This window comes from Notothenia coriiceps, unplaced genomic scaffold (assembly GCF_000735185.1).
Source record: "Notothenia coriiceps isolate Sejong01 unplaced genomic scaffold, NC01 NC01_scaffold00036399, whole genome shotgun sequence".
Lineage (NCBI taxonomy): Eukaryota > Metazoa > Chordata > Actinopteri > Perciformes > Nototheniidae > Notothenia > Notothenia coriiceps.
In genome coordinates this window covers 717,485-745,214 of record NW_011369100.1, presented here as the reverse complement: position 1 = coordinate 745,214, position 27,730 = coordinate 717,485, and the positions used below count along the sequence as shown (strand labels likewise).

The window sequence follows — 27,730 nt, the reverse complement described above, 5'->3', positions numbered from 1 at the left end:
AGAGCTTTAGAGCTCTCCGCGGTGCTGAAAAACTAAAATGGATGAAACTGGACTGAAATCTTCTAAAGGTTCAGAGGCAGTGCATGGGCTCCTTATATGGAGAACTGAAGTCACAGAATACGCAACAAATGTTCCATGCAGTTTTCTAAAATCCCCACGGAGATGGCAGGTCTGTGTTGTGGCACACAAGAGGCATTTAATTGATTATGGTTATTTCTGAAAATGTCAGAGCAGTGTAGCCCAACGATGTTGACCTTTTAAGCTGTGTAACTCCATGCAGTAGCATCACAGAACAATGCAATTCAAGAAACAATATTGATCACGATGTGCTGCAGATCTGAAGCCTGTAATATATTTTTGTTACGAAACATAACAACTAATAAGCCCCAATATTAAGATCAATAATTGTCACCAATAAACCACAAGCTTTGCACCCTGAAAGAGTCTTATATCCTAACTCTTCAAACCGAGTCGTTTTAGACTTTTTATTTTTAAAGAGAAAAACGAAGGACATCTTCAAATGACTTGGTTAATGTGGCGAGAAACCCACACAAAACAACCCATCTTATTTAAAACAATCTATGGTTTGTTTCATGTACTGTATTTTAGATTTTAGAAGTCAAATCGTGAGGGTTCACGGTGTACAGCGGGAGAAAACAAACCCACATAAGCAATAACTTGAGCTTCTGGAGATGCCGCCTCCTTTACCATTACGCATTGATTAGTCTCCCCACAGAGGAGCGGCCGAGGAATTTCTGGGTGCAGATAGGACCACTCCTCTCTCTGAATATGATTTTCTCTCCTCTCTCCACAGTCGGAGCTTGGTGGTGAGGAGGGGGGAGGGTGGTCTTGCAGTCGACGAGAGGAATAGGAGTTTATTGAGGAGTAGCTGCAACGGGAGAAAAACGCATGCAACTGAGCACCGTTGCCTTGCGGATGAAAAGAAGAGAGAGAGAGAGGGGGAGAGAGAAAAAGATCGCGCTTGGACGGCTGACCACTCTCTGCTGAGAAACTGCTGCTCCGTTTGTTTAACTTGTTGATGCGACGATATTCTTCTGTTTTTCCTCTATCGTCTGGCTGCAGTGTTCTCTTCCGAGGATCGCTATTTTGTATTAAACTCGCCGTGGATGCAGTTTAAAGAACAGCCTTCCCTAAGGTGGGTGGTTTTCTTTTACTTTCATTCCTGCTTATTGATGGGTGACGTTTTCCAAAGCCAATTCATATTCTGCCGCAAAGTATGAGCTTCCATAACATGAACAGTTACAGGCTTTGAGAGTGATACTCATCAGTGCTATGCGCATTGCCAGATTAAGTAAATGGGTTTGGGGGTTTTCTTATCACATTCTGTTGAGCCTAGGTGCTCCAAACGCCTAACCACCAGTTTCTATCTGCTGTTCTTCCTGCAGATGCAATTCGTCTCTGAACCATAGCACTGTGATAACCGGAGCAGGGTTATATTAAACACTGTAGGCCAGCATGGCAGCAGGTGTAGCGGCGTGGCTCCCGTTCGCCCGAGCGGCGGCCATAGGATGGATGCCCGTGGCGAGCACCCCTATGCCTATCCCCCCGCAAGAGAAGAAAAAGGGCAAGGACGGACTCATCATCCTCAACGTGAGTGGGACCAAGTTTCAGACGTGGAGAACCACTTTAGAGAGGTACCCGGACACTTTGCTGGGGAGCACTGAGAGAGACTTCTTTTTCCACGACGAAACAAACGAGTACTTTTTCGACCGTGACCCTGACATCTTTAGACACATCCTCAATTTTTACCGCACGGGGAAACTACACTATCCGCGCCAAGAATGCATAGCCGCGTACGACGAGGAGCTGGCTTTCTTTGGTATTATCGCCGAAATCATTGGGGACTGCTGTTATGAGGAGTACAAGGACCGGCGGCGCGAAAACGCAGAGAGGCTCCAAGACGACGAGGAAATGGACCAGAGCAATGACGTCACGCCGGTGAACCTCACGCACCGGGAGTTCCTGTGGCGGGCTTTTGAAAACCCTCACACCAGCACCATGGCGCTGGTCTTCTACTATGTCACAGGCTTCTTCATTGCCATATCAGTGATGGCCAATGTGGTTGAGACAGTTCCATGTGGGGCGATGCCCAACAGGGCAAAAGAGATGTCTTGTGGAGACCGTTACTCCCTGGCTTTCTTTTGTTTGGACACTGCCTGCGTCATGATATTCACAGTTGAGTATCTTCTCCGATTGATAGCAGCTCCCAGCAGGTACAAGTTCATGAAAAGCGTGATGAGCGTCATCGATGTGGTCGCCATCATGCCTTACTACATCGGCCTGGTCATGACGGATAATGACCAGGTGAGCGGTGCTTTCGTCACGCTGAGGGTCTTCCGGGTCTTTCGGATTTTCAAGTTCTCCCGGCACTCTGCGGGGCTTCGCATCCTGGGCTACACCTTGAAGAGCTGCGCCTCCGAGCTGGGCTTCCTACTATTCTCCCTCACCATGGCCATCATTATCTTTGCAACGGTCATGTTTTATGCAGAAAAAGGTTCCACAGCCAGCAAGTTCACCAGTATCCCCGCAGCGTTTTGGTACACCATTGTCACCATGACAACACTGGGGTAGGTGGCTGCATACAAGTCCATAAAACCCTTTAAGCTGTTTCAACTGTCCATAAATCACCGGCTCACAGCTTACTGCCTCCATGAAACATTCATTGTAATAGCCAAACACGCTGCGAAACAAGTCCCCGATTATTTAATTACAGTAATCCTATGAATTCATCAACTATTTTTTTATTTTTCTAATTTGTGAGAAGCTGTTGAATTAGCGTACAGAGCCTAATTTTGGGGCCATTGTTTAAACTAATTTTGTGCAGCCACAGGTGTGCATTTAGTGGGCATATTAACAGCCTCAAGTGCTGCTCAGCCAACAGTCGGCTTTATAGAGGCTTCCGTGCACCATTCACTGCCTATCAATGAGGCTGCACCTCACAGGCAGCCCTTATCCGAAGGTTAGGCCTCGTCCCTGCCTGTTTTGTAATGGCTTTTATTGGATGGGCTCTTTTGAAAAGGTTGCAGCAGCAAACACATACAGTGTGGCTAGTAAAAAAGACAGTGGAGGATTTGTTTTGTTGTATTTTTCAGTTTTCTTTTCTTTTTTTTATTCCGTGTGAGAGGAAAAATCTTTGGGCCAAAGAAAAAAAGACTCCTAAATGATCAAGATCCTGCATACTGCATTTTCTGGCCAAGGCAGTGATTAAATTAAAGGCAAAGTAGTTTAAAAAATGTATAGACGACACACACACACACACACACACACACACACACACACACACACACACACACACACACACACACACTGCTTCCCCTGCTTCTCATTAATTCATTCTCTCCCTCTTCTCTTTCTTCCTTTAAAGAGTTGCAGTAAACATTTGAATGCTAATGTCATGCTCATGAACAACATCAGCTGTACAATGTGCTGATGTAGCATAACATAATTAAAAGCGGTTAAAACGGTAACATCAAATGACTGTGTATTGATGAGGGCACTCAACCGCTCGGATGCTTGTATGGGCTATTATATTATTTGAGCTATTATTTATTTATTTACTCAGCATTCTGGGGCGGTATGCTTTCCAAGGTACTGAAAAGTTGTTGTCAGAGAGCGTCTGGCTGCTATTGGTTTTTATCCGTTCAGATGAATAAAGTGAATGTGGCATTTGAGTGCCTGAAGTCACGATTATTAAGTCATACAGTGGGAAATAATAATCGGACCGTTTCTAATTTGTTTGTAAAAATATCCTGGTTGCTTATTTACTCGCTGCTGCACGTATGAGGTTGTACAGCCACTCAGCCAATGTTAGTCCTCAGGCGCAGCTACTCACTGATGACACAGAAATTAGATCCTGTTGAAATAATGTTGTCTTTTAATTTAAAAGTCATAACATCACAGATCAAACATTGCAAAACAAACTACCACTGGCTATGTGTTATGTGTGTGTGCATAAGTGTGTGCTTGAGGATGTGTCTGTTCATATTTAAAGTATACATAACATGTGCACTTTTTCTGTATTACTTTTGGTTTAACTGATGCAGGATTTTTCACGCCTATACAAAGAGAACTAATTGCCTGCTTGACTTTTCATGTATTTGATACGGATCCTTCTTGATCTTCATATCTGCATTGATGCAGACACTCGGCACCTGGGTACACTTCCGCTCTGCAGGCAACAGATCTTATTATAATTTTGATTATTATTACTTATTATCACAACGTCATCCTCTCGCTATCTGCAGCGGATGACACTGAGTCTGTCACCTTAATGGCATACAAAGCTTCTCCCTGCACTCACTCAATACCAGTCGAACTACCACTCACCCTCGAAATGACCAATGAGTGCATAATTAGTGATACGCACGATCTGGTGATTGAAGCGCCTCAAACGTAATGCTGCATTGGCTATGCTTTCCAGTCACATTCAAAGCACAGATGAGAGATGAGTTGTGTAAGAGGGTACATTATTTATCTTTGGGAAGCAACAAAGATATTGCTGCATTCAGCCCAGGATCCCCTTTGTGTTGCTTAAGATGGATTTGAAAAAGATGTTCTGCCGTGCGAGAACAAAACTGAAATGTCCTTGGTAATGGGGACGTTTCTGTCACTCTATTGTAAACCATGACAGCCTCTCTGACAGATTTGCAACCTCAACTGAAGCCTTGCAGTGGTGCAGAATGCTGCATAGTGGACCACCGGTGGAGAAGCTGAATACCTATCACTGAAAGACAAAGTCGGCTCCTTCTCATGATCTATCATTGTCTTGAGGTGTGCTTTTAAAAAAAACATACAATCCTACAGTCGAGCTGATTTGTGGTCGTCATTGTCTGCTGAAGACACTGAAGTGAGGGACATAGCTATTGTTGTACTCTCCTCCAGTAACCTTCAAATGCTTATCTGATCAGGGTAAATGAGCTCCTCTGACAGTTTGTTTCAGATCTCAGAATGCAGAAAAATTGATCCAGGTCTAGCAAATAGTTATTTCAGCAAGATATGGATGTGGTATAGTCGTGTCATTCTGTTGCAAATAAGCTCGAGAGGGGGTGCTGCTGGCTGTAGCCATCTGGGGCTTTTGATTTCATTCTGATAGTCAATGATGCCTTATGCCTGCATGGTATCATGAGGCCTTTCCACTACATATATTTTCAATTTCCCTGACTCCCACCCTGAGGAAGTAAAGACAGTGGCGTGCATTCTGTTTCCCGCTGATGGCCCATTGATTGTGCTTAAGCAGACGTGCAGACATTGGGAAAGCAGGGGCTCCTGTTCAGAGGCACTTGGCAGGCAGCCTGAATGAAAAGGAAGGGTGCCTTGAGACTAGCGGAGAATCAATAGCACTGTGCAGCTGCGTGTCACGCCTCTGCGTGTCTACAGCTCTGTGCCACCAAACACAGGACAAGACCCACTTATCCCTCCTTATTTACTGAGTCTAATCTCGGTGGCTGCTTTCGGATACCTGACAAAGAGGAATCTGCCTCTGTCAGAACGCTCCTGCCAAGATCCTGGCTGTGAAAAATATGCGATTGTTATCTGTGTTGTGCAAAAATCTTGTAAACTGCTCTCAGGTCTGAGTGTATGATTTTGTAACTTGATGTATTATTGTCCAGTTAAGGCAGCAATATATTCCATTATAAAGAGAGCATTCAACTTTATCAGGCTGGAATCAGACGTTGCAGTGTTTTCTTGCTCTTGTTTTTTCTAGATGATCCACACCGTCAGGGTGAATTAGTTGTAGAGGGACTTTTTGGTGCTTCAGATCTTTTAAGTGATTTAAGGTGTAATGGAGTGCACTGCTGAGAGCAGCTGTGAAAACGGTGGAAGTCAAGCGCAACCCACAAGGGAAGGGGAGTGGGGAGGACAGGGTTTAGTGTGCCACACTCACGTTACTCTGGACACAAACTGACATTACCTCTGACAATCAGAATGAGCCTCAGCTCCACAACAAACACACGTTTTTCTTCCAATCCTCATATCAATATTTTCACATGCTGCTTCTGAATAATGCTAAGAAAAATAATTTTAAATTACGCATTTGTTGTGGTGTTTACTATGTGCTTTGTTCGCTGCTGCAACAAACACATGTACATTGTTGTCACTCAACAGATGCAAAATGTACCACCGTGTCGTTTGTCTGTGCTACAGCTCCACCCACCAAATACGGCTGAAAAGGCTTGACAGCTGAGCCCTATAAACCTCTCAAGGTAGGATTTACAAGACAGAGGAGGCAAGGTTAACAGACTTGGGGGTCAGTGTTGGGCCCATAAACCACAGCAAGTGTAACCATTATCATGCTGCCAGTGTTGACACCTCAACCCCATTGCAATCAAAGCCTACAATGCAAATCATTAACGTAATGCTTCGATGTGGTGCAGAGCAAAGCTTTTTGAAAGCCTTTACCACATGTCAAATGTAATTGAAATGTACAGGGACAATCTGCAGGGCCTTTACTGCATCTGTATCGTTGAGATAACAAATGCATTGTTGATGATATAGTGGGCTTGTGGTTTGATAAGTTACAATTCAGCTCGCAGCCAATGCAGAGGATTTTCACTCTGTTTTTTTTTTCAACTGAGCACGACAGTCAGCGAGAACATTTGGTGTGTTTGATGATGTACTGCAAAGGGTGTCATTTTTGTGTTCAGTGGAATACATTACACCACTTGGCATTGTGTATGTTGTGCACATTATGAAAATCAGCAATCCATTATGTGATGAATTACTGTGTAAAGAAGAAGTGGCTGATGTGAGATGTGTAGGCTGCCATTAGCCTGTAGGCCTATAGTGCCTCTCCAGGTGCTTTATTGGGAAAGAGAGGTGATGCTAATATGAGCCTGGTATAATGGTGCTGAAGTGACAGGTGACTTAATGAGGGGAACCTGGCACTGAAATGTGTTATGTGCTGGCTCCTTTCTGCCCATGCAAATGACTTCGAAATGGAGGAGTGAGAGCGAGGGGCGGGAACAGGCAGTCTTCTTCAGAGGAGATTAGGATCATTGTGAAAGACAGAATCTGTGAAAAACAAAACAAAGATGCTCTTTTTTCTGCTAAATTGAAAATACGCAAGCCCCTGCATTCCTTTTATTCTCTTTGTTTTCATCACACTGAGGCAGCTTCTCACTGGCAGCTAGAGATTTAAAAGGGTGTTATGGAGGTGTGGGTTGAATGATTTATTAACATTTTATAAGGATTCATAAATTACATATTTATGACATTATTTATGTACTCTAATAGATAGAAACTTCAAGACTCTGGAGCTTAAATTATATTTTAATGATAGTGTATATACTGTATAATAATATGGCAAAAAGAAAATGCATTTGTGGTCGGTCAACCCTGAACTGAAAACAGATTATGTCCAGCTGGTAGGTTGATGTGAGGATACTGTCTATGTGAACTGACTCTAAAAGCAGGCATGCGTCACTGCAGATGGTCAGATTGATAAATAATCTATATGGCAAGGACAAAATGGCTGTCCCTCCATTTGATTCGATTTCTTTGACAACCAATCTTCCAGGCAGCACCAATAACACTCGTTGCGTGCGGGGTTTTTCATTAATTCACTTTGAATGTGCTGCATTAAGCAGGGAAATAGACTAGCATGTTCTGCACTCGGGGCCTGGCTAACGTAGTGTGAGGACATAAAATATGGCATCAGTGTTTTTCCCACCGCTCAGCATTTTCATCGTCCTCTTTGTATTGCAAGCAACGTCAAAGATTAATGGAATTTCCTAGAACAAGATTAAAGTTACTCCGAATGAATGCAGCATCAGTGCATTAGGAAATAAGGAGATATGTGAGAAAACACATCACCTCGATTTCATTGTTGTTAGAAAGTGTTTGTTCTGCCTGGCTCCACTTCCCTCCAATCTAACAGCCCAGGGCCCCTGACCCCCGGTTGAGAGAATGACTGAAATGGGAAAATATTGCCTATTACAGTATGTGACTGTGTCCTATCGTGGAATTTGATATGTTGGAAAAGATAGCGGATGTAAAAGTGTACGCCATGAGATCTGTGTATCAAATGGTGTTCAAATGATAAACCCAAGCCCAACAGCTATCTCCTACTCTGCTGCGACGTGGCTTATTTACATACTTAGCATTTACATACAGATGGAAATGGCTGATCTGGTCATGGATATTGGTATGCAGACACGCATAATGCCTCCTCATCACTTTTTTTCAGATGTACAACAGTATATTATGTGGATAACCCTGTGCTTAGCATTAGATCCACGCAATTATCATGTCAGGGTCGCATTGAATGTATACAAATGTTGCTACTCTTAATATAGTACATTGCTTTATCTCTATTGAAAAAGGTGCATACCATTGTAACCGTTCACAGAGGCCATTGGGGTCAAGAGAAAAAGGGATGACAGATACAACCGATTTTCCATTTTCAATCCCATGCCTAAATAACACCACGGCTAACATCATTGATGTCCTTCTGAGAGCATTCATTATTAAAGTCGGTAAATGTAATAACATGTAGGGAGTCCCTCGTGTCATGATTTATGAGGTACATATTATTATCTCATGGTCATGCTGCATTTCCATCCATTTGTAATGTTAAATAACAACATTTGATATATATCTTTATTATGTTTTAATAACATGAGTGAAGCAACTGCAAAGAGCACATGCATTTATAAGAGTGTTCATTCGTTCAATTTTTTTATATATCAACCTTATTGATGCAAGAATCAATCGGCAAACAAGACTAATTGCTGGTCGTCTCAATCGTTTAGGTATAGATTTATCCAACCCTACAGCACAATTAATCTTCACAAAACACTAGCAGGTGTATATAAACCACAGTTATTCACAAATGCAAAAAAAACAACCGAGGAGAGTTTAACAGAAATAGCAGAAGAAACCGAGAAACACGAATGAGCTAGCAATGTTTATTTAGTGATGCGATTGTTCCAATACCATTGGAGAAACTATGCTGGGCGTTCACCTTTAATAAATAGCTATTTTTAAAGTATCTTATGGTATTCCTAGTGTCTTTGCTTTTGTTTTTTTCCTTTGCAGTGCATGTTATTGCAGCCTTTTATATATTTAATTATTTTCTGTGCCACCAACGTCTTGTCAATATGGTGAAGAATGACTTGTTTCCCTTCGCTTGTTCTTTGCTTCCTGGAGTCCTGTTGTCACTGCATCTGGTTTTTGTACACATAAAAACCACAATATGACATTAATTCGTTTTAGAAGTGCTTGTTACCTTTGAACAGAGCCAGGCTAGTTTCCTTGTTTCCAGTCTTTATGCTAAACTATTTCTTTAAACATAACAAACCTATTTGTATAACCTTTAAGAACATGGCTTTAACCCAAACAGCAATGTTTCCCTTCTCCTTACCAAGTCTTTGTTGTGCCTAAAACAAAACAAACCTTAAGGAGAGCGTAAAATTATAAAGCTGATTTATTTGTCATTAGTTATTTAACAGCTTTTGAAGGCACAGACACCACAAATAATTGGAAAATGCTTTAATATGTTGTTCTGAAGCGCAGGGACATGCATCGTATCTTGCCGTTTGGGGGACTTGTTTCTCATCCAACTCTTATTAATAAAGCAAATTAACATAATTCCTAAAATGTTTACCAAGTTGCTTAAACTGAAGTTCCCTGAGTTATCTTCCTTTAAATCTGAAACAATTGTAATAATATTTTAAAGGTTATTTTAATATATTCCATTTGTATCACTCGTGTCCTTTCATTTTGGTCGAGCCTCTCTTCCAACAAAACATTTTCACTGCAGGAACACTTTTCTAAATGGAAGTCCAGCTACTAAAAGTTCCTTTGGAGAGACATAATGTAGCTACCACCACTCAGTAGTTTAAATGTTCATGCTTGGGGTTGCACTGTAAGGTCAGCAAACGAATTATCGACTCAACATGGTGTTTAAACAACAGAAGAATGAATTGGGCTGAATCATTCCCACAAGCCACATTAGCATTGTGTGGGGAAAAAAATCACTGTAATAAATTGTAGAGTTAAACAAATGCAACTCACCGGACCTTCATTTGCTACTTCAGCGTAACACTTTAGCTAATCTGCATACAAGGAACAGAGAGCTGAAACGTTTTTAATGTTCACTATGCATGTCTGAACCGCACCCTCACAGTGTAATGTAATGAGTGCTGGTCGGGGGAGAAACAGTTGTTCCTTTATTTTTAGATGCCACTGTCTCTATGGTAAACATTGCACTAGAATTCATTATGCTGCATTTACCACATCTAATCCAGCCCTTGCCCCCTTTCTGACCTCGAAATCCATCTATGCAGCACAGATGTAGGGACAAAAAAGTTATAAGGAAGGTGATGATAGTCCCACCCGTCAATGTGAAAAGTGTGGGCGGGTTGAATTGCACTTTGCACCGATTTCTTTCTCTCTGGCGCATGGGACAGCATAGCAAACACAATATCTTGAAACGGTGCCAGCTCCTCTAATGCCAGACTGTGAGTATCCCTCCCCCTGACATTTGTCTCTTTATCAAAAACGCCCCTCAGCCAAACAAGCCAACATCTGCGATCAGCAGAGATTCAGAGATTATAGCTAACAGCAATCCTCAGTCTGCTGTGTGTACGAAAAGAATTCAAAGTGATGTAACTTGTGCTCCTCTGAAGAGTGATAGGATATCACTAAATAAGGCTTTAAAAAGGAAGTTATGCTTTTTAAAGCCTCTCAGCAAAATATGAGCTGGATGAAATGAAAGTAATGTATAAACTTGACAGTTTCCCCAGTTTTTAAGTATCTGCACTTAAATGCAGTGTAGAATCTATTTATTTCACACTTTTATTGAAATAAAGTGTGTACTGTTGCACCAGTTACTGTCTTGTATCCTGTGAGAGTGTGAAATCAATGGAGACTTTCATGTACCAAAGACAAACAGAAGGCATGGCTTGTCATCAGTTTCTGAGAGGGCGGGGACACTTTGATGCAAACACATCAAATGAAATTTGGTTTACAGTCCATTCATAATACCTGAACGTGAGCGGCTTCACAGCAAAGTCATGAATATTGATTCAGCTTGTTTGCCAGCTTAAAGCGCTGTTGATGAACCGTCTCATTTTTGTCGGAGCTGAGGCATCTTGTGCCAGTTTACAGCTCCAGGATACCACAATAAAAGCTCCTCCTGATCAATAGTGATCCCACTTGAATACAATCCTCAGTTTGCTGTAAAGGCAGAAAACGGATCTCTGTAAAGCGCACGAGCGTGGCTTTGAATCGAGCGGCCCATACTTGCCACTGTTAACTCAGTTTTTTATTGTCGAGTCTTTGCCACAGGCTCCATAGATTATTAGTTTCCGTATGCAGAATGAATGATAAGAGGCAATGTCCCATTTCAGTTTAGGTATTGAGAGCTTCCTCCCGTCTGCCTCGCAGGGAGGTCCTGCTGAGATGAGGGATGTCAGCCTGTCACCCTGACGCATGGCAGCTGTTTCCTGCCTGCCCCAGCTTCTATAAATAGCTAAATATATCACCTAATGTAGGCCATTTGGTCAAACAGAAACTAAACAGGGCAGGTGCTCCAGGGCTATATTTTCCTCTTTCACCCCAAACAAATTTCTCATGAGCAGGTGTGCCCGTGTCTGGACATTTTCCCTTTTTTTAAACTGTCCCCATGCACACTCAGATGGATGTTATATTAAGCACCAGTCATAGATGCTATGATGTGAAGACAACTGATCACTTAAATGCACCTCATGCAAGAGCAATTGATTTTGTAAAGGAGAAATATTTCTGTATAAATTGATACAGTTTCCATCATAGGCTACGCAATAAAATCAATCACACACAACAATAAGATGCAATTGAATTACTATGGTCTTAAAGAACTAGCACCGTGTTAAATCAGCACTTTACTGCCACAGTCTCAATAGGGAAGAAGCATTAAATCTTCACAAAGGGGAAATGGTGATGATGCTTTTATTGTGCCCGCCACCTGTAAATTCAGAGCAGTCACATGGCAGGTTGAAGGCATCACATATCAGTGTCTGTCTTTTGTGTGTATTTCAATGTAATTTACTATCCCACAGTGATAAACCATCGCATTTTTCCGCTTAAACAGACAGTAGGTTTTTTGTTTGCAGCACCAGCAGCGTGGTTCCGTGAATGGAAATCGATGTCAGCTGGTTGAGCCAGCCCTATGTTTGAGATTATACGATGGATTTCCTCTGACATTTTGTACAGATATTTATTGTGCCCAGAGGATAAGGAACACTGGTTTTGATATTAGTGATCCCCGACTTTCCCTATAGCGCCACTATTAAGATGACATTGATTGAGATGTCTGTTAGAGTTTAGATGATTTTGCTTAAAAGTTGATACACATTTTCGAGTTACCCTCGGGATTAGTTGTAATATTTGTTTTGGTTTGTTGATCTTATCAAATCTGAAAAAACTAAAATGTTGACTTAAATTACACTTGAATGTGTCAACAGATTTCACTTACATGTATTAGGTTGGTTGAAAGCAATACTATTAGATTTAAATAAAAAACATTAGGTTAAACGTGATGTTATTGCTTTCAACTAACTTAATGCAGTTATGTGAAGTCTGTTGACATAATACATTTAATTAAAGTTAACATTTCAGTTTTTTCACAGCAGTGTCATCATCAGGATGACATTTCGATTCCCCCTATTCTTTGGTTCATGACCAAAAACCTTCAATACTAATGACATCTGCCTTCGCTGTGGTTTGTTTTTAGCGCCAAATAGCAGCCGTTTCATGATACCACACCATAGTAAGGCGACGAATATAGTCTACATTGTGATTAAGTGAGCAGGCTAGCATAGTCATTGTGACCCTTTGGGAATTGTGACATTACCGTTTATCTTGAAGCATAGCCTATGGCTAAGCACAGACTCTCAGAGCTGCTAGTTTACATTTTTGTCAGTAGTAACAGTCTGTCAAGGTAACTTGGTGACAAAGCTAAAACATGTAAGACCTGCCACTTCTTGCTCTTTCCTACTGGATGACTTTTAACATGTCATAGTGCTATCACAGCTAATTCTTACATCACGGCTCAAAGTTATCCTGCCAGTGAATTAGTGCTCAGTTCAGGATAGTTTTCTATCATTCTGTCAGAGCTTCACATTTGGTGTTTGACCATTTTGTCACAGAGCAGGAGCTTTAGGTGGTGAAATATTTGGCACTCTAAGTATTTCTTTTTTGTGCTTCCACAGCACTTCATTTGTTAAGGATATTTTACTGTTTACTCCACTATTTAACAGCAGTAGTTAGAGATGAAGTGTCATACAAAACCCCTTGATTAACAAATAATATCTGATACATCAGTAAGATGTGGGCTCACAAATACAAGTTACAATGCTCCTTAGACATGAAAGTATCAATCATGATAAGAATCTGAAAGGGGACCATTCAAGATTATTAATACCTATATTGATATCGTAAAATAAATGTTGCTCAATAATACTTTTATAGTTACTAATCAGTTAGGACCAGAGTAATTATTCCACTAAATATAACATTTCCAACACATGAAAGAAGTGAATACACAGTCCAGGGAGTAAATGAGGCTTCCAACTCACAAGGTCCATCCAGGTAAACATATTAAAGCATTGAAATGGCAAATTCTCCTCATACTCTGTCAATGCCTTTTAATACTGTAATGGTTGGATTTTATTGACTTAAAGATTGCACAATTTAATAGCTTTATTTAGACGCCAGTAACTGTATATTGATATGTTTGCTTAGATATTATGGAAGAGGGACTTTTTCTCCCATCAAAAGGATTTTGTGCCTGTGTATCTCTCTGCAGGCGTCCTACACAGGAGTGCCTCAACTGCTTAAGGATTGCATTTCTATGTGCGGATTTTCGTTTCTTTTTCAAGGTATTAGAGGAAAAAACGTAAACAGTTGATTATTATTTGTATTTTTCCCCTTAGCCAATTGTCCGTAATCCCTGTGGAGGAGCTTAAGAGTCAGATTGCTAGCATGCAATACCTTATTTTTACATAACGACCACAGACAAATGGAGCTTGTGTCATTTTTGACTAACCACACAGCCAGCGAGTTGAGCAGAGAGGAAAACACCTCAGACAGGAAGCATAAATAAAAGTAAAGCCAGACATTGTAAAGCAATTTCAGGTCCAGCTTAGTGTCTTTTACTTGCATATTGTGCTACACTCTCACCTGCACGGAAAAACATACTGTGTACACTCCTGATGTAAATGCTTAGCGTAGGTGATCCTTGCTGTCCTCTGGAGGTCAAAGGGGAATCATGCATGAGCGTCCTGGGAGACTGATCCAGCATCAGCCTCTCCAATGTGACATTCAATTACCTCCGAAAGGTGAAATGGTCTCATTGTGATTCTGAATCAATTCTGCATGCAGTTTGTTCAGGTTTACTCCTCCAGGCTCTTCTAGATGCTTCTGTGTACATATGTTGGAGACACAAAAACAAGCTGCGTCGTCGCTGTTCCAACTCCCATCTTCTTTTCTGTGAAATGGCATCCATCAAAGTTAATGGGCTGTAATCATCACCACAAATACACTGTCACACGTCCCACTGCTCGCTCCCGAGTATTCAATTCCCAGTCAATGGGATGTAAAGAGTGACAAGCGTGAGGAACACAATTTCCCATATCATTAACGACTACAAGTAGGATTTGGTAGAGAATCCTAAAAGATGAAAAATCTTCTGAGAGTGCGAAGAAGAAACCCTTATCAGATGTGCGTGTGACTACTGACGCTATATTTCGGGAACATATCAACATTTTGATCTTGTTAAATAATTCTTATTAAAGTATGTCACTCAGTCCCGACCTATCTGCTTTGGTAGATTATTTTCTGAAGCAGCCAATTCTGCCGGCTTTATATCAGGATTTCAGCATATAGTGTATTATCTACTTATCTCCAGGGTGTAGCTGCTGGACGTCTGATTATACATTACACAGGCAAGGCACACACACACACACACACACACACACACACACACACACACACACACACACACACACACACACACACACACACACACACACACACACACACACACACACATGGACCAACTACTCTTTCAGTGCCTGGTATGGAAGCACTCCAAGAAGACCGTCCCTAAAGTATTGGTGTGTTATAGGATGTTTTAGCTGTAGCAGCCCCAGAAGACAATTTGTAGGCCTCAACAGATGGAGTATTCCAATTAGAAAGCGGGCGAGTGAATGGGAGTGATGGGAGGAACACGTTCCAAATCTTCTTCTCTCCCCCAGGACAGATTGCTAATCTTAGAGTACAGGTAAAAAACCAACATCACTCGTGTTTTGGCGAGGAAACATACGAAAAAGATAAATAAAAGCTAGAAAGCAAGCGTCTCTGATTTGATTCCTTAACACTACACAGTCAAAGCGTTACATTTGATACAGCTTGCTCCTACTCCACATCTACAGTATGTAAAAATATCTCCTTCTGTTGTCTGATTCTTCAAGGGCAGACATCCCACAAAGCAATTGCCTTGCCATCAGCCAAGACCAAAAAAAAAAAGGAGAAGAAATGAAAAAGTGCTTAAATATAGCAACCCCCTGGGATAGTGGGAGGGAGGGCGTGCTGTAGTGTGATTAAAATGAATAACCTTCATTCAGTCCCGATTGTTAACGGCACATTCAAATGTGTTGTCTGCGGTGCAAAAGCGCAGTGTTAACATCATTATTCATCAGGAGCCTGTCCTCTGCAGTGACCAAGACGCACAAGTTATAAATGATGGGAGTTGTGTCATTAAGTACACATACATTCTCCCACTGGCCCGGGGTCGGTTTAACTCAGCCCCCCCACTGCTGTGAAAGTAAATGTAGCTATAAACACGTTGATGACTGATAGATTGTGTGGATGCAAGGCCAATTTTCATCTGCAAAATGACCTTTTAGTAGCGTTGTTGTTGTTGTTGTTGTTGTTATTCAGCCCATGGCGCTGAGTTATTATTTTTCGTGTCATTTTTTGATTTGACAGGAGAAGTCTCATGGAGTGAGATGGAAAAAGTAATGATGTCCCCATGCGCAGGAAGTAGTATGTGGTGCAGGTGGGGAGATGGTGGCGTACAGCGAGCACAGCAGCTCCATGCTCTGCCCCAGGGGCCAGTCAGCAGCTGTTAGAGGAGATGCAGCTCTTCCCAATACTTCCCCACAGGTTCTCTCTGGTTCCTGCTACTCGCTGTTATCTGGCCTCGCTGCTGTCGCCGTCCTGGCTGCTGTCCACACTCTTTGAGAGAGTGCTCAGTACATTTTTACGCTTCGCCACCCCCTCTGTCTCATCCCAACCGCCGCTATTCCCCTCAGCCTCACTGTGAAATTTTTGAAGTGTTTCTTTGAACTTGTAGCTGTTTTTTTAAACGGCTGGAATGTGTACCTTCATGTTTGTTTCAAAGACACTCTCTCAGGAATATGAAAAGCTTCTTTCACTGGCATGACACGTTTTTTTTGCTATTAGATTCTGTATCTACTAACAGCGTCCCATCTGAGGCATTAACTATCCTGCACTAGAGTGTAGTTTGGCATGTAGTACGGGAAAGCAAACCTGAAGATGTGGGACTGCAGCTGTTCGGTGGAAAAAAGCTGATACAGACATTTTAAAGTTGCAACTCAAACAGAATCGAGAAGTTTTCTGGTGTTGAGCATGAGGAAAATTGATCGTCCCCCCAAACATGTAATATCCTAAGACTTCTCCTCTCCTCCAAATTCCAGGGCTTTATTCGGCCTATTTCTACTTTATTTATTTGCCTCAAGTCTTTTTCTTTTAGCTTTTATAGAAACATTGACCTTCACAGAGACTGCAGAATGATATTCAATCAATCGGGGAAGTTCATTCTTGACTTGGAACAGTAATTAGCTTAAACAATCTGAATATAAGGTTCATTATCAGTGAATGGAGTTTGCTCAGTATTTTAGATAAATTCACAGGTTCCATCGTCTTAAATGTGAGGAAGTGCTGCTTTACTTTGTCTTTTATAATTGGTAATTAAATAACCTTTTTGTTTTTAACTGTTGGTCAAGACATCAGATTTCAGGTGTGGTGATAAGCATTTTCAATTATTTTATGACATTCAGTTACCGGTATAATAGTTTTAAACAGATGACCAATTAAAGGGACACTTGTGTGATATTTAAGTGCATTTCCATAAAGTTTGGTTATGTGAGAGATAAATTAAAAAAATAATTGTCAAGTGACGTTCATTACTTCTTTCAAATTCCAATAGTTTGTAACTCAGACCATGTTAATCATTAAGGCTCAGAGCACAGATAAAACTGATGAAACCAGAATCAGGGGTTATTTCTGTACTTAACAAACCTTCTCCAGAGCCACCGAAGATATTATACGTCCTTTGTTACAAATTAAGTCCTCCTTATAATGAGAAAACTAATCTTCATGTGTAAAGCTGGTGCTCTTTCAAATAAATGTTTAAAAAGCACTCTATAGATGAATAGATATACTGAACATAATCAGCGAAATGGCTACATCTGGCACATTTGAACTTAACATGTAAATGTTTCTTTACAGTAAGTGTATTATTGCCAAGAGCAAAAAACTCACTGGGGCCCAAAATCTTGTGACTGTTCCCTGTCGTTAAAAAAGCAGATTTTTAGATACTGTAAGTCATGAATGCACACACTGCAAACTCAGAGGAAAGGGGCCAGTTGGTGGAGGGAGCTGATATCCAGCGGCTGCTCTGTGTGGAATCGCACATCAAAGTTAATCTTTCACCGTCTGCTCTGGCGCCGCGGAGCACTAATCTGCTGTCAGTGTAATGAGGCTGCTGGACCCGGTCTCCCTTCCAACGCACAGGCACTAATGCACAATACTTTTCACAGTTTCCTCTCCTCCATCACCTGACCACACAACAAAGAGTACCGGGGTCACTATGAAATCTCATCGGGTCAATACTAGTGGACCATTTGCATCGATTGGCATGTACAGTATGCACCAGTAAGAGACCTGTTTGATCCCTTTTGTCTTTGTGACGAGGGGGGGTTCACATTGAACAACAATACAACTCATTATATTAGCAGTGGTGGAATGTAACTAATTATTTTCTTTATAATTATACTCCTTACATTTGAAATTGAAAACCAATATTGTAATTTGAACTCCATTATGTTTATCCGACAGCTTTAAATACTTTGAAGATTCAGATTTTTAGCAAATACAAACTATACATCAACGTTATTAAAATTAGCTCTACCTCTACCAGCTGTGAAAACATGCATAACTAATCATAATTCAGTAATTTCATATATGGTTCTTAATAAGTGGCCATTAGGCTTAACAAGTGCATAATTGTGGTACTTGAGTATTTTTTTATTCCAATAATTGTACTTTTATTTGGAAAGAATGACTTTTACTTGTAACAGAATCTTTCTACAATGAAGTATTGAAAATTGTACTTAAAGTGGCCCTGTTATGCACATTTGCTGGATCATCTTTGTATTTTGTGCCTCTGCTGTGACATGTGTACATGCTTTAATATTCAAAAAAGTCTTTATTTTTCTCATACTTTTTTTTGTGCTGCAGCACCTCTTTTCACCCTCTGTCTGAAACCAGAGCCCAATCTGCTCTGATTGGTTAGCTGACCGGCTCTGTTGTGATTGGTCAACTGCTTAGAGATGTCCCTCACCTTAGCATATAACGTACAATGTGTTGGAGTGCTAGCCAATCGAATTGTTAATATATAAAACACTACAGGAAAGGGAAAACCCCCAAAAGCATTATAGGGCCGCTTGAAGTATACAATCTGAATGCTTTTTCTACTACTGACTATGAGCACTGATATTACTAATGCTTTTACTGCAATTACTACTTAATTTGTTTTTCTCAATGGCTAATCTCTCGTCTCACCTCTAACCCCGCCTCAGGCCTCCACACACCAGGGGTGAGGTAACTCTCCGCCTGCTCCATCAGAGCTTCCAATGTTCAAGAAAATGCCACCACTCTCTGCCGATTAACCTATGATGAATACTGAATGAGTTCATTAGCATAATCGCTTGAGTGTCTGATGATTTCATTTTATTATCACGTTCTCTCATAATCCATAGCGCTGGCACCCCTTCGTGCTTTCAACCCTTCTTTCATGTTCCTTTGCCCCCCCCCATTCAGCCACGCAGCAGTGTTATTGCATTATCAAAGCATTATACAGACCTTATGAGAATATATTTTTAGCCCCTGGCTTTCTAATGTAAGGAGGATGGGTAATCTAAACATGGAATTGCAAATGACTGTGAGCAATGTTTGAGTCAGTTTTTTCATCTCGGCCTTCCTAATGGAAGACATCCAGACCGTAACACACACAAATTATAACTCTCAAATATGCTGTTCTCAGGATAACGTGCTATTTTGTGTGTCCGTGAGGATACTTAACCCTCGTAAAACTTCTATTAATACAGAACAGCCATTTATCTTGTAATTAACAGAAATCGCCAGGAGGACTTGGTTGTAATCATGACGACGGGGAGCTGAGGTAGAGGTGACTTAGCACATAATAGCAGGGGAATAAGGGTGCTTTTTTGCACAGGACAGCAGTTGTTTCTTAAGTGTCAGCAGGTGGAGACTGAGGGAGAAGAGCAGAAGAAAAGAAAAAACTGTCAAGCAGCGCTGTGCAGGCACTGAATGATAATAGAAAAGGAGGAGAAAAAAGAAAGAGAATGAAGCGTTTCATCTCCATCTCATAGTTGGAGGCAGGTCCAGGCAGAGGAAGGGTGAGTCAAAGTCAGAAATGGAAGAGCGGTAGAGAGGAAAGCTTTTTATCATCCCTGACTCTTAAGAAGATCTCCCAAATGAAATAGGGCATGCATGCTAATGTCAAAGCCTCGGTGATAACTAGCCGCCTGGTTTCCCCGGGTTGAGGGTTAAACTGGGATTTGGAGGGCTGAGGGAATACATGTTTGATATGTGAGCAAGAGAGATGAGGTGCCTTTGCCAGAGCTATACATGGGGGATTATTCTATATGGTTATCTCTGTCTGCATGGGTAAGAAAAAGGCCTTTATTGGTTCTGTGTAGTTCCTGAGTCTCCACGTTGAACCTTCAGTTTGAAGATCACAGCCACGTTGACACTGCTACATCACAAAGTCTTCATTTCCAATGCCTTAACACAGACTGGCGTGTAGCAGTGCGTGCAACGGCTGTTTCCTTGAACTTCACATGCTAACCTTCAGCTCTTCCAAGCGCCTTCCGTAAATCTGCAGGGACTGTCAGCTGGATAGTGGAAAGTATATCGAAACTATCTCTCACATCTGCTCCACACTTCATTTAACTGCATTGAAACATCCAGTCAGAGCAATGAAGCCGGTGCATTATTTCCCACAGAGTTGGCGCTGTTTACCTTTTTCAAAGTTGTCCTTCCCTTTGGCTGTTGTTCACAGTTACTCATACTCGCGCGCTGTTTTTCCTACCGCACGTATAACACCAGGTAGTGCGCTCCTCTCGCTATCCTGCTATCTCTGCTTCCCTATCTCCCCATTATGTTGTGTAGTTCTGCCAGCCTCTCCTACTCTCCCTTATCACCTGCAGTGAAAATCTAGCAGGCTAATCCCAGCGCCTGTGGGATTCCCTGCGCTATAATGATGTATATCTGAGGGATAGCATCAGAGCACAGCCCTATCAGCCCACACACTCCTAATCCCATCAGTCTTTGGTGTCCAAACCCAGGAGAGCCAGCGTTTTGGATGTTGTGCTCCCAAGCCGCTGACAGTGTAGAACATCAGGAATGATATGTGGTGTTTAGGGATCATGTTGGAGATCATGTTCATTTATTGTGCTTCTGATTCTTGAAACCTTGTGCTGCGTCTCCCCAAACGGTTGCATTGCAGTGTAGCTGTGCCTCTGCATTGAAAAAGTCCCTCAGGGTGATCGCCGCCGGGGTGCTTCCAGTCTCTCTGGCATAACACAGATTTTACAGTCTGTTCACGGTGGAGATGAATAAATGCAGTGTGTATTTCATATTTTAACATGCTGACCAAAACACAGAACTGATTTACGTTTGCTTCATCAATAATATAGATTTATGGTACACCAGAGAGTTTTCCTTTATTCCATTAGTTTCACTTCACCCTTGTTCATCTGTAAATGGTGCAATCTTTGTTTGCTGCATTTCTCTTTTCCTACTCTTTGGTCAGAATCATGATGCCCATTGACACAGAAAATAACGATCATATACCCTTTCCTTTCTTGTTTTTACACACTACATTTTTTATGAGAGCTCTTAATATGACATAACCACCCTCAAGATCTTTTCTGCAGTACACCATAAATCTCGTAGTCTTCACACACACACCCCAGAACATTTATATCGTCTTGTCGCTCATGTAAGTATGCCTCTGTGACATGCAGGCAGCACAATCCATTTTCTGAATTCATAGTGGTATGACCATGATGGAGTTCATGAGGAAAATTATATTCTTTTTGGGAACATCTATTATTTAACTGTCAGCGAGGTGGAATACTGTGCTCTCTCAGCAGCCTTGTGGAGAATAAACGGAGAAACATATTGTCATAGAGCTTTGCTCCATTTGCACCTTGTCATATATCTTAAATAATGTAGCATCTCCCGGTTGGTCAGTGTGAAGCTTCATCACTTCTGTGTCAGAGCCTCAGATAACATTTTAATGTTCTGTCCACTCTGACAGTCTTTGATCCTCGGCTGTAGCTTTACATTTCACATCACGCTCCAGGAGATGTCCCCACTTACAGGATATCCGATACTTCCCGACCTTGCCACTCTCCCTTTGTCCCCGCACTGTTTTAATGCCTCTCTCTGTCTTTATCAAGTTTTGATTGGTACAGTCTTCGACAGTTTGGGAGTTTCAGGATAATTGGCAGGTTTTGGTCTCACAGGTTTGGAGGGCTTGTCTCTGCTGTAGGAACCATTGAACTGTGAAACTGAGCGAGTGAATTACCTCAGGAAGCACTGATAGGGAGCTCGGTGTGCGATGGGATGGCTGTTGAAGGTCAGACGGAGAATATTGCATTCACAGAATTTATCAGTGACGTGCTGATGACACTCGATGGAGAGAGTATGTTTGAAATATCTTTTCTTTTTTGAAATGATAATACATGCTAATGCCATTTCAGAGTCAAAGTGGCTGACCTTGAATATTTTTCCACTACAAAGTTCTTTTTCAAATGAATGTCTTACTTTAGCATCTCAAAGAGCATTTCATAGTAAGTCCACTGTGACTCCACATGCACAACGGACGCCAGTGAATGTGCCCTCAGGGCGATTTCCCCTTGCAGATGATAAGAAACTGACGGAGAGTGAGATGTGAATTTCAACCAATCTCATGAAAGAAGGAGAGATTGAAATTAATTTCAGATTCAGATTCTCAGATTGCAGGCCCTCCCAGCAATCATTGGCATGAAACAACGGATAAAGATGATGCATGAGATAGAGCAGTGTGCTTCATTTATCTCAATTCTAATCAGCTGACAAATCAAAATGCTTATTGTAATAATCAAATTAGTTCGCTTCTCGTTGAAATATCGAAGTAGATCAAAGTACAGTTTGAAGAGATGTCTTTTACCATGACGGATTTAATGGAAAAGCACCACTAGTAGCTGGAGTATCTTTTTCACAGGGTTTTTCTGCTTTTGAACACTTTGACCTTCATGGATCATCAGGGGAATCGGATGCTGTGAAGACATTTATTCCCTTTTACTTTTATTATGGCAGACTATAGTCACTTCTGCAGGGGGCGAGGCACTGTAGTTTCATGGTAAACCCCGGGAAGTGAAAGCCAGAGGTACCATGACAGAGGTGCCAGTGGATGATTGGATTTGAACGCTGGTGACAAAGCCCTCTCAGCTAAAAGATCTGTCACAATCCCTCTTGGATCCTAATTGTCAGCACGGTTAAGCTTTAGGCTGTGATCCCTATACTGCAGTGTGAGTCTGTGGGACAGCAGGACTTACTTTAGACCCCCGTGATTACATCGAAAACCTAAGCCTGTGCTCAGTTAAAGGAGGGGTTTTTGTAAGTGATGCCTCTCTCCTGCCAACCCCCCAAACTCTTTGATGGGTTGATTTCTGATCGCAGCAGTTCAAAGGTCAGGTTTTAAACAATTGAGACTCATTATACCTGGAAAGATTTCCTATAATTGTGTTTGATTTAAGGAAAAGGACCGTACCCTCAGAAGAGAAATAGACAAATGATGTGTCTATAAAGTCATCCAGATATCCTGCTTTTTTTCTGCTCTCACTTCCTACCAACCAGATGGCAGTCAGATTTCAGACACAGGCTTCTGGAAGACAATCAAGGAACAAGATTGCTTTTTTGGGAAGAGGGATTGGTTTAACTAGATGTCAAATTAAGGGCCTTTTCACACATACACGCACATATTCACACACAATCAAACAAACAAGGGTATGTATCTGTGACTGCTTGATCGTGTGTGTTCCTATGTGTCGGGCATCTCCATGTTTCCAGGTGTCGTGCTCGCTGTGTGGCGAAGAGGTCATGTTCAGAAATCTGTCTCAGATCACCCCTGATGAAATACCACACCACTTCGTAGGTCAGTGGCACAAACTCTGCCACGCAGGTTGATATATGGACTCATGAATGCTTGATTGGTCTATTATCCGAGCCGGGCCGGACATTCATCGCCCGCTTCATGAATTCAAATATACCTTTTAATCTGACATTTTTCTCACACTGTCTGAGATGAAGCCCCACTTCCCCTTCTCTCTCTCTCTCTCTCTCTCTCTCTCTCTCTCTCTCTCTCACACACACAAACACACTGTGCTGGGCTTCATCTGCAATGCTGTCATCTCACTGTAGGACAATTCCACAGAATGCGCTGTTTTTAAGAGCGGTGCAATGCGAGCGCCGTATGGTTTCAGGTGGGTGGAACTGGGGAATTGATACTCAGTCATTCAGACAATCCTCTTCCTCCTCTGCAGGGTGGATAAAGATCTGGCCATCCATCTTCGTGTCTCACCCATGTCAGTTCGGGCTAGGAAACGTGGGTACCTGGTAGTCAGAGACAACAAGAACAAAGCAGGAACATTACTTTAATCTCTCGTTGCTGCTAATTCCTCCCACTGCCGTCATCCTGGAGGCACAGCTTTGTGTATCTCAGCTTCCCCCTTATGAACAATCCATCACTGTTAGTGTTTCTCTCCAGAGGGCGCTTGCTACTTCCTTTTTTTTTTCACCTGCCCACTACTATCCTATTCTTTCAATAAAAAGCACTGCGATGTATTGCATTGTATCAGGCAGCATCCTACCAATTTTCCCATTGGCATAAAACAGGTTAGAGAGTCACATTATGTGAGAGAAAGCTTTCTTGCATTTTTCATATGGATTCCTTAATAGGCCTCTTAACAGAACATCAGGAATTTATAATTGACACCTGCTGTTAGGCTTTGCCAGTGATTACATAGGGAAATGACTTGACCCGTAATGATCTGGAAAACTAATGACATCTGTGTGAGATTACTCAACTTGAAAGCAAACTGTTGTACATGAAGTCCCATCGAGCGTGATATTAAAATGTCCACTTTTACATCTTTCCGCCCAAGCTCTGTAAAAGCCCCGGCTGTTGGACCAACGTGATGGAAACCTGAGGCTAATGACTCAAGCAGACGGCTGTGGGCATTAGACAACTTCATTTATGAAATAGTCAACCTCCCGTGTAGCGATACATTCACATTACCCCGCCTCACTTGAGAGACGCGCGGCTGTCACAGCCACTGAGCAATGCTGATGTCCTTTACCTGCATTCATCTTACTCTCAGGAGGTAATGGTCTTCTCAGGTCATTTGCGCATTAAGGATCTCGATCATTCATCTAACCCACCTGCAATCCTGCTGGTCTTCTGCTGCAGCACACTGAGTGATGTTTAGAAGACAAGGAAAACATACATGCTCTGAATCATTTATTTGCTCTCTTTTTCTACTCCCAGTGCTCCATGTGGCCAAAAGTGTCTGCAGAAGGCTATTTATGCACAAGCAGGTCATGTTAAAATGATTGGTGGGTGTAATTTGTAGATGTGTGCTTGGAGGAAATCAGGGGTTTTACCTGAACATTTCATGCTGTTAAATAATGTTCACCTCTGTGTGGCAACAGGATGGCTAAATCTGTCCGAATTATAGTCTTCATAGCTAGTCATTTGGTGTTAAGAACATGCCCTAACAAATCTTAAAGGTGAACTATCATGCAAAATGCACTTTTGTAGGTCTTTTATACATGAATATGTGTCCCCGGTGTTCCAGGGAACTCACCAAGTTTCAGGAAACACAACCCTCTCTATTTTCCTCCATACCCAAATCTCTTAAAAAGGGGCTGCAACGGATCTGATACAGACTGATCCAGATTTGAACACTTCTGTGATGTCACAGAAGTGGCGCTACGGCTATTGGGCCAACTCCACCAATCAGGAGGAGACATTGCCGTTCGAAAGCGCTCTAGACGATGTAGTACATATGCCAGGCCTGTAGATGGTGCTGTTCTCACAGAATCAGCCCATGCAAAGAAAGTGTTAAATTGAGCAAAATGAGGAATGGCTAAAATGCATGATCTGTTTGGTATTTTGAAAAATAAAAAGTATAAACATGCCTTATATAGGTATGGTCCTACACTATATTATTCAAATATAGCATGATATGTCCACTTTAAATACAGAAATACATCTGAATCTTTTAGCAGTATAAATTCCCTTACTATGGTATGTTATTTCATCATTAAAGACCACAAATCCTCAGTTACAACCATAATAAGATAACCTTGTTCGTCACGGACACATTACCCTTACCCTAACAGTGTCTCGTGTCAGTGTATCGTCTGGTTTTGTAGTGAATTGAAAGCATTTGTTGAAGCAGTAACATGAATATTAGTGCGGAACGTCACGTCAGTTTGAACAGTGTTTGAACAAATAGTGTTGAACGAGCAGCAATTTCAAGAGTGCAAACTCAAAGTCAAGTTTATTTTTAATCACAAAGAATCCTTTTAATGAATTGATTGAAACAATTAAAACAGCTAAATGATTCTTAGTCTCAAGTAAGTGGCCTTGGATGTGTCGGAAAATGTAAAGAAAGTGAGATCATGCAGACAGTTTGATTTTTGCTTTACCTTGAGCGCAGACAGGCTTATAGGATAGTACATTAATCTCTTTAATGGGGAGGATTCAGACCCACCTGACATATGTACAACCATTAATCTGCTCATGCTGAATGTAGCCTGTTCAACATGTGTAAAATGTCCCAAAATGTAATGCATAGATCAGATCAATGTCGCAGCACAGAGAGATGCTTTTCGCTTTATCTCAAACATGAACTGTTTTAATGTGTTTTCACTTTGTGTCTGCATTTAGTATTCAAGTCCATTTTGATGTGGGAAGGAGAACAAAACACACCAGTGGCTGAGGCCCACACACACATTTCTCTAGGGCTCTGCATCACACTGTTCCCTTCCCCTTTTGCTTTTACTTGATGTGATACTACTCCCGTATCTTTCACAAGCTGTTTGGCTAACAGAGGTCACCGGGGATATGTAGCGCATTTGGTCGTGATGTCAAAGCATTAGTCGGTGCCAGCAGGTGTGTAATTATATATGAAACAGGGTTTTAAAAGAGCAACATCAAGATGGCATGCAGAAAGTAGGCCAAGAAAAAACCGACTTCAGAGCAGTCCTATTTATTCCTCACCAACTTCAAATGTGTGACTTCGTATTTGAAATATTCCAAGGTCACTGTGACTATTTCAAGACTTTTATAAATAACATCAAACAAACAACGACGTAACGTGATGAAACAAACCTCGAAAGCAGATTCTTTCAAAGGAATATATTATTTTGTCTTGTTTTTTCACCCGGTGTGCTCACTGTTCTGTTTCCTGTGTTTCAGGTACGGGGACATGGTGCCAAAAACAATCGTGGGCAAGGTGTTTGGGTCCATATGCTCTCTGAGTGGTGTGCTGGTCATCGCCCTGCCTGTCCCTGTCATCGTGTCAAACTTCAGCCGGATCTATCACCAAAGCCAGCGGGCGGAGAAGCGACGAGCCCAGAGGGTACTGACACTCCCCCTCCCTCTCCTTCCTTTTTCTCCCTATCTGTCTTTATTCTGCTTCTATCTGCCTTTATCCTCTGTCCCTGCCTTATCCACAAGTAACAGAATGACAGGGCCAACACTATCTTCCAGAATATTAATCTGTTATTGTGTTTCTGTGTATGTGTGTGTTGGATGGGCTCAACTTCCTTGAGTCAGTAGGAGAAAGAAATAAGAGATGGAATGACAATGACTGAACAAATGATCTTCGGAGTATAGTGTCAGCAGCTTTTCAATAGCAATATGTGCATTTCTTTCTCAAAGTGTTTGCCATGGCAGAATTTCCTAATGGTTGAGTTAAGCATGGCCTCTCCCTACTAAATACTGTGGCTGCCGGAGGGAGACAGCATCAATTAGCCTGACAGAGAAACCGTCAGAGGCTAAAACAGAGGTCTGTTTGTTCAAACAGAAATCTCGGCTTGCTAGAATCCGTGCTGCGAAGATTCGAGGCACTAATGTCTATATGCGCTACAAACAAAACGGGCAGATCAACTCACTGGAGGAGGTAACGGGACCAAACAGCGGCTTGATTGACCGGGGCCTCGCTGATGCTTGCATGCCGCTCTGCTCGGGGGGGCCATGCCACCACACACAGGGGGGGGGGGGCGTCTCATGCTGCTGTCATTCCAGCGCTTCAGTGTGATCGTCTCTTACATCACA

At 41.8% G+C, this 27,730-nt stretch overlaps 1 protein-coding gene across 1 annotated transcript; it reads left to right on the top strand.

Annotated features, from left to right (window-relative positions):
* Positions 1–734: 734 nt before the first annotated feature.
* On the top strand, positions 735–27,713 carry kcnd2 (potassium voltage-gated channel, Shal-related subfamily, member 2). Its single transcript, XM_010792373.1, has 4 exons — positions 735–1,156; positions 1,407–2,588; positions 26,870–27,032; positions 27,480–27,713. The coding sequence occupies exons 2-4, from the start codon at positions 1,477–1,479 to the stop codon at positions 27,711–27,713; spliced, it is 1,509 nt and encodes a 502-aa protein (XP_010790675.1). The 5' UTR covers positions 735–1,156; positions 1,407–1,476.
* Positions 27,714–27,730: the final 17 nt, after the last annotated feature.

Coding starts and splice junctions, on each gene's coding strand:
- kcnd2 (XM_010792373.1), top strand. CDS start 1,477: ATGGCAGCAGGTGTAGCGGCGTGGCTCCCGTTCGCCCGAGCGGCGGCC. Junction 2,589..26,869: donor GTCACCATGACAACACTGGG/GTAGGTGGCTGC, acceptor CCTGTGTTTCAG/GTACGGGGACATGGTGCCAA. Junction 27,033..27,479: donor AGAAGCGACGAGCCCAGAGG/GTACTGACACTC, acceptor TTGTTCAAACAG/AAATCTCGGCTTGCTAGAAT.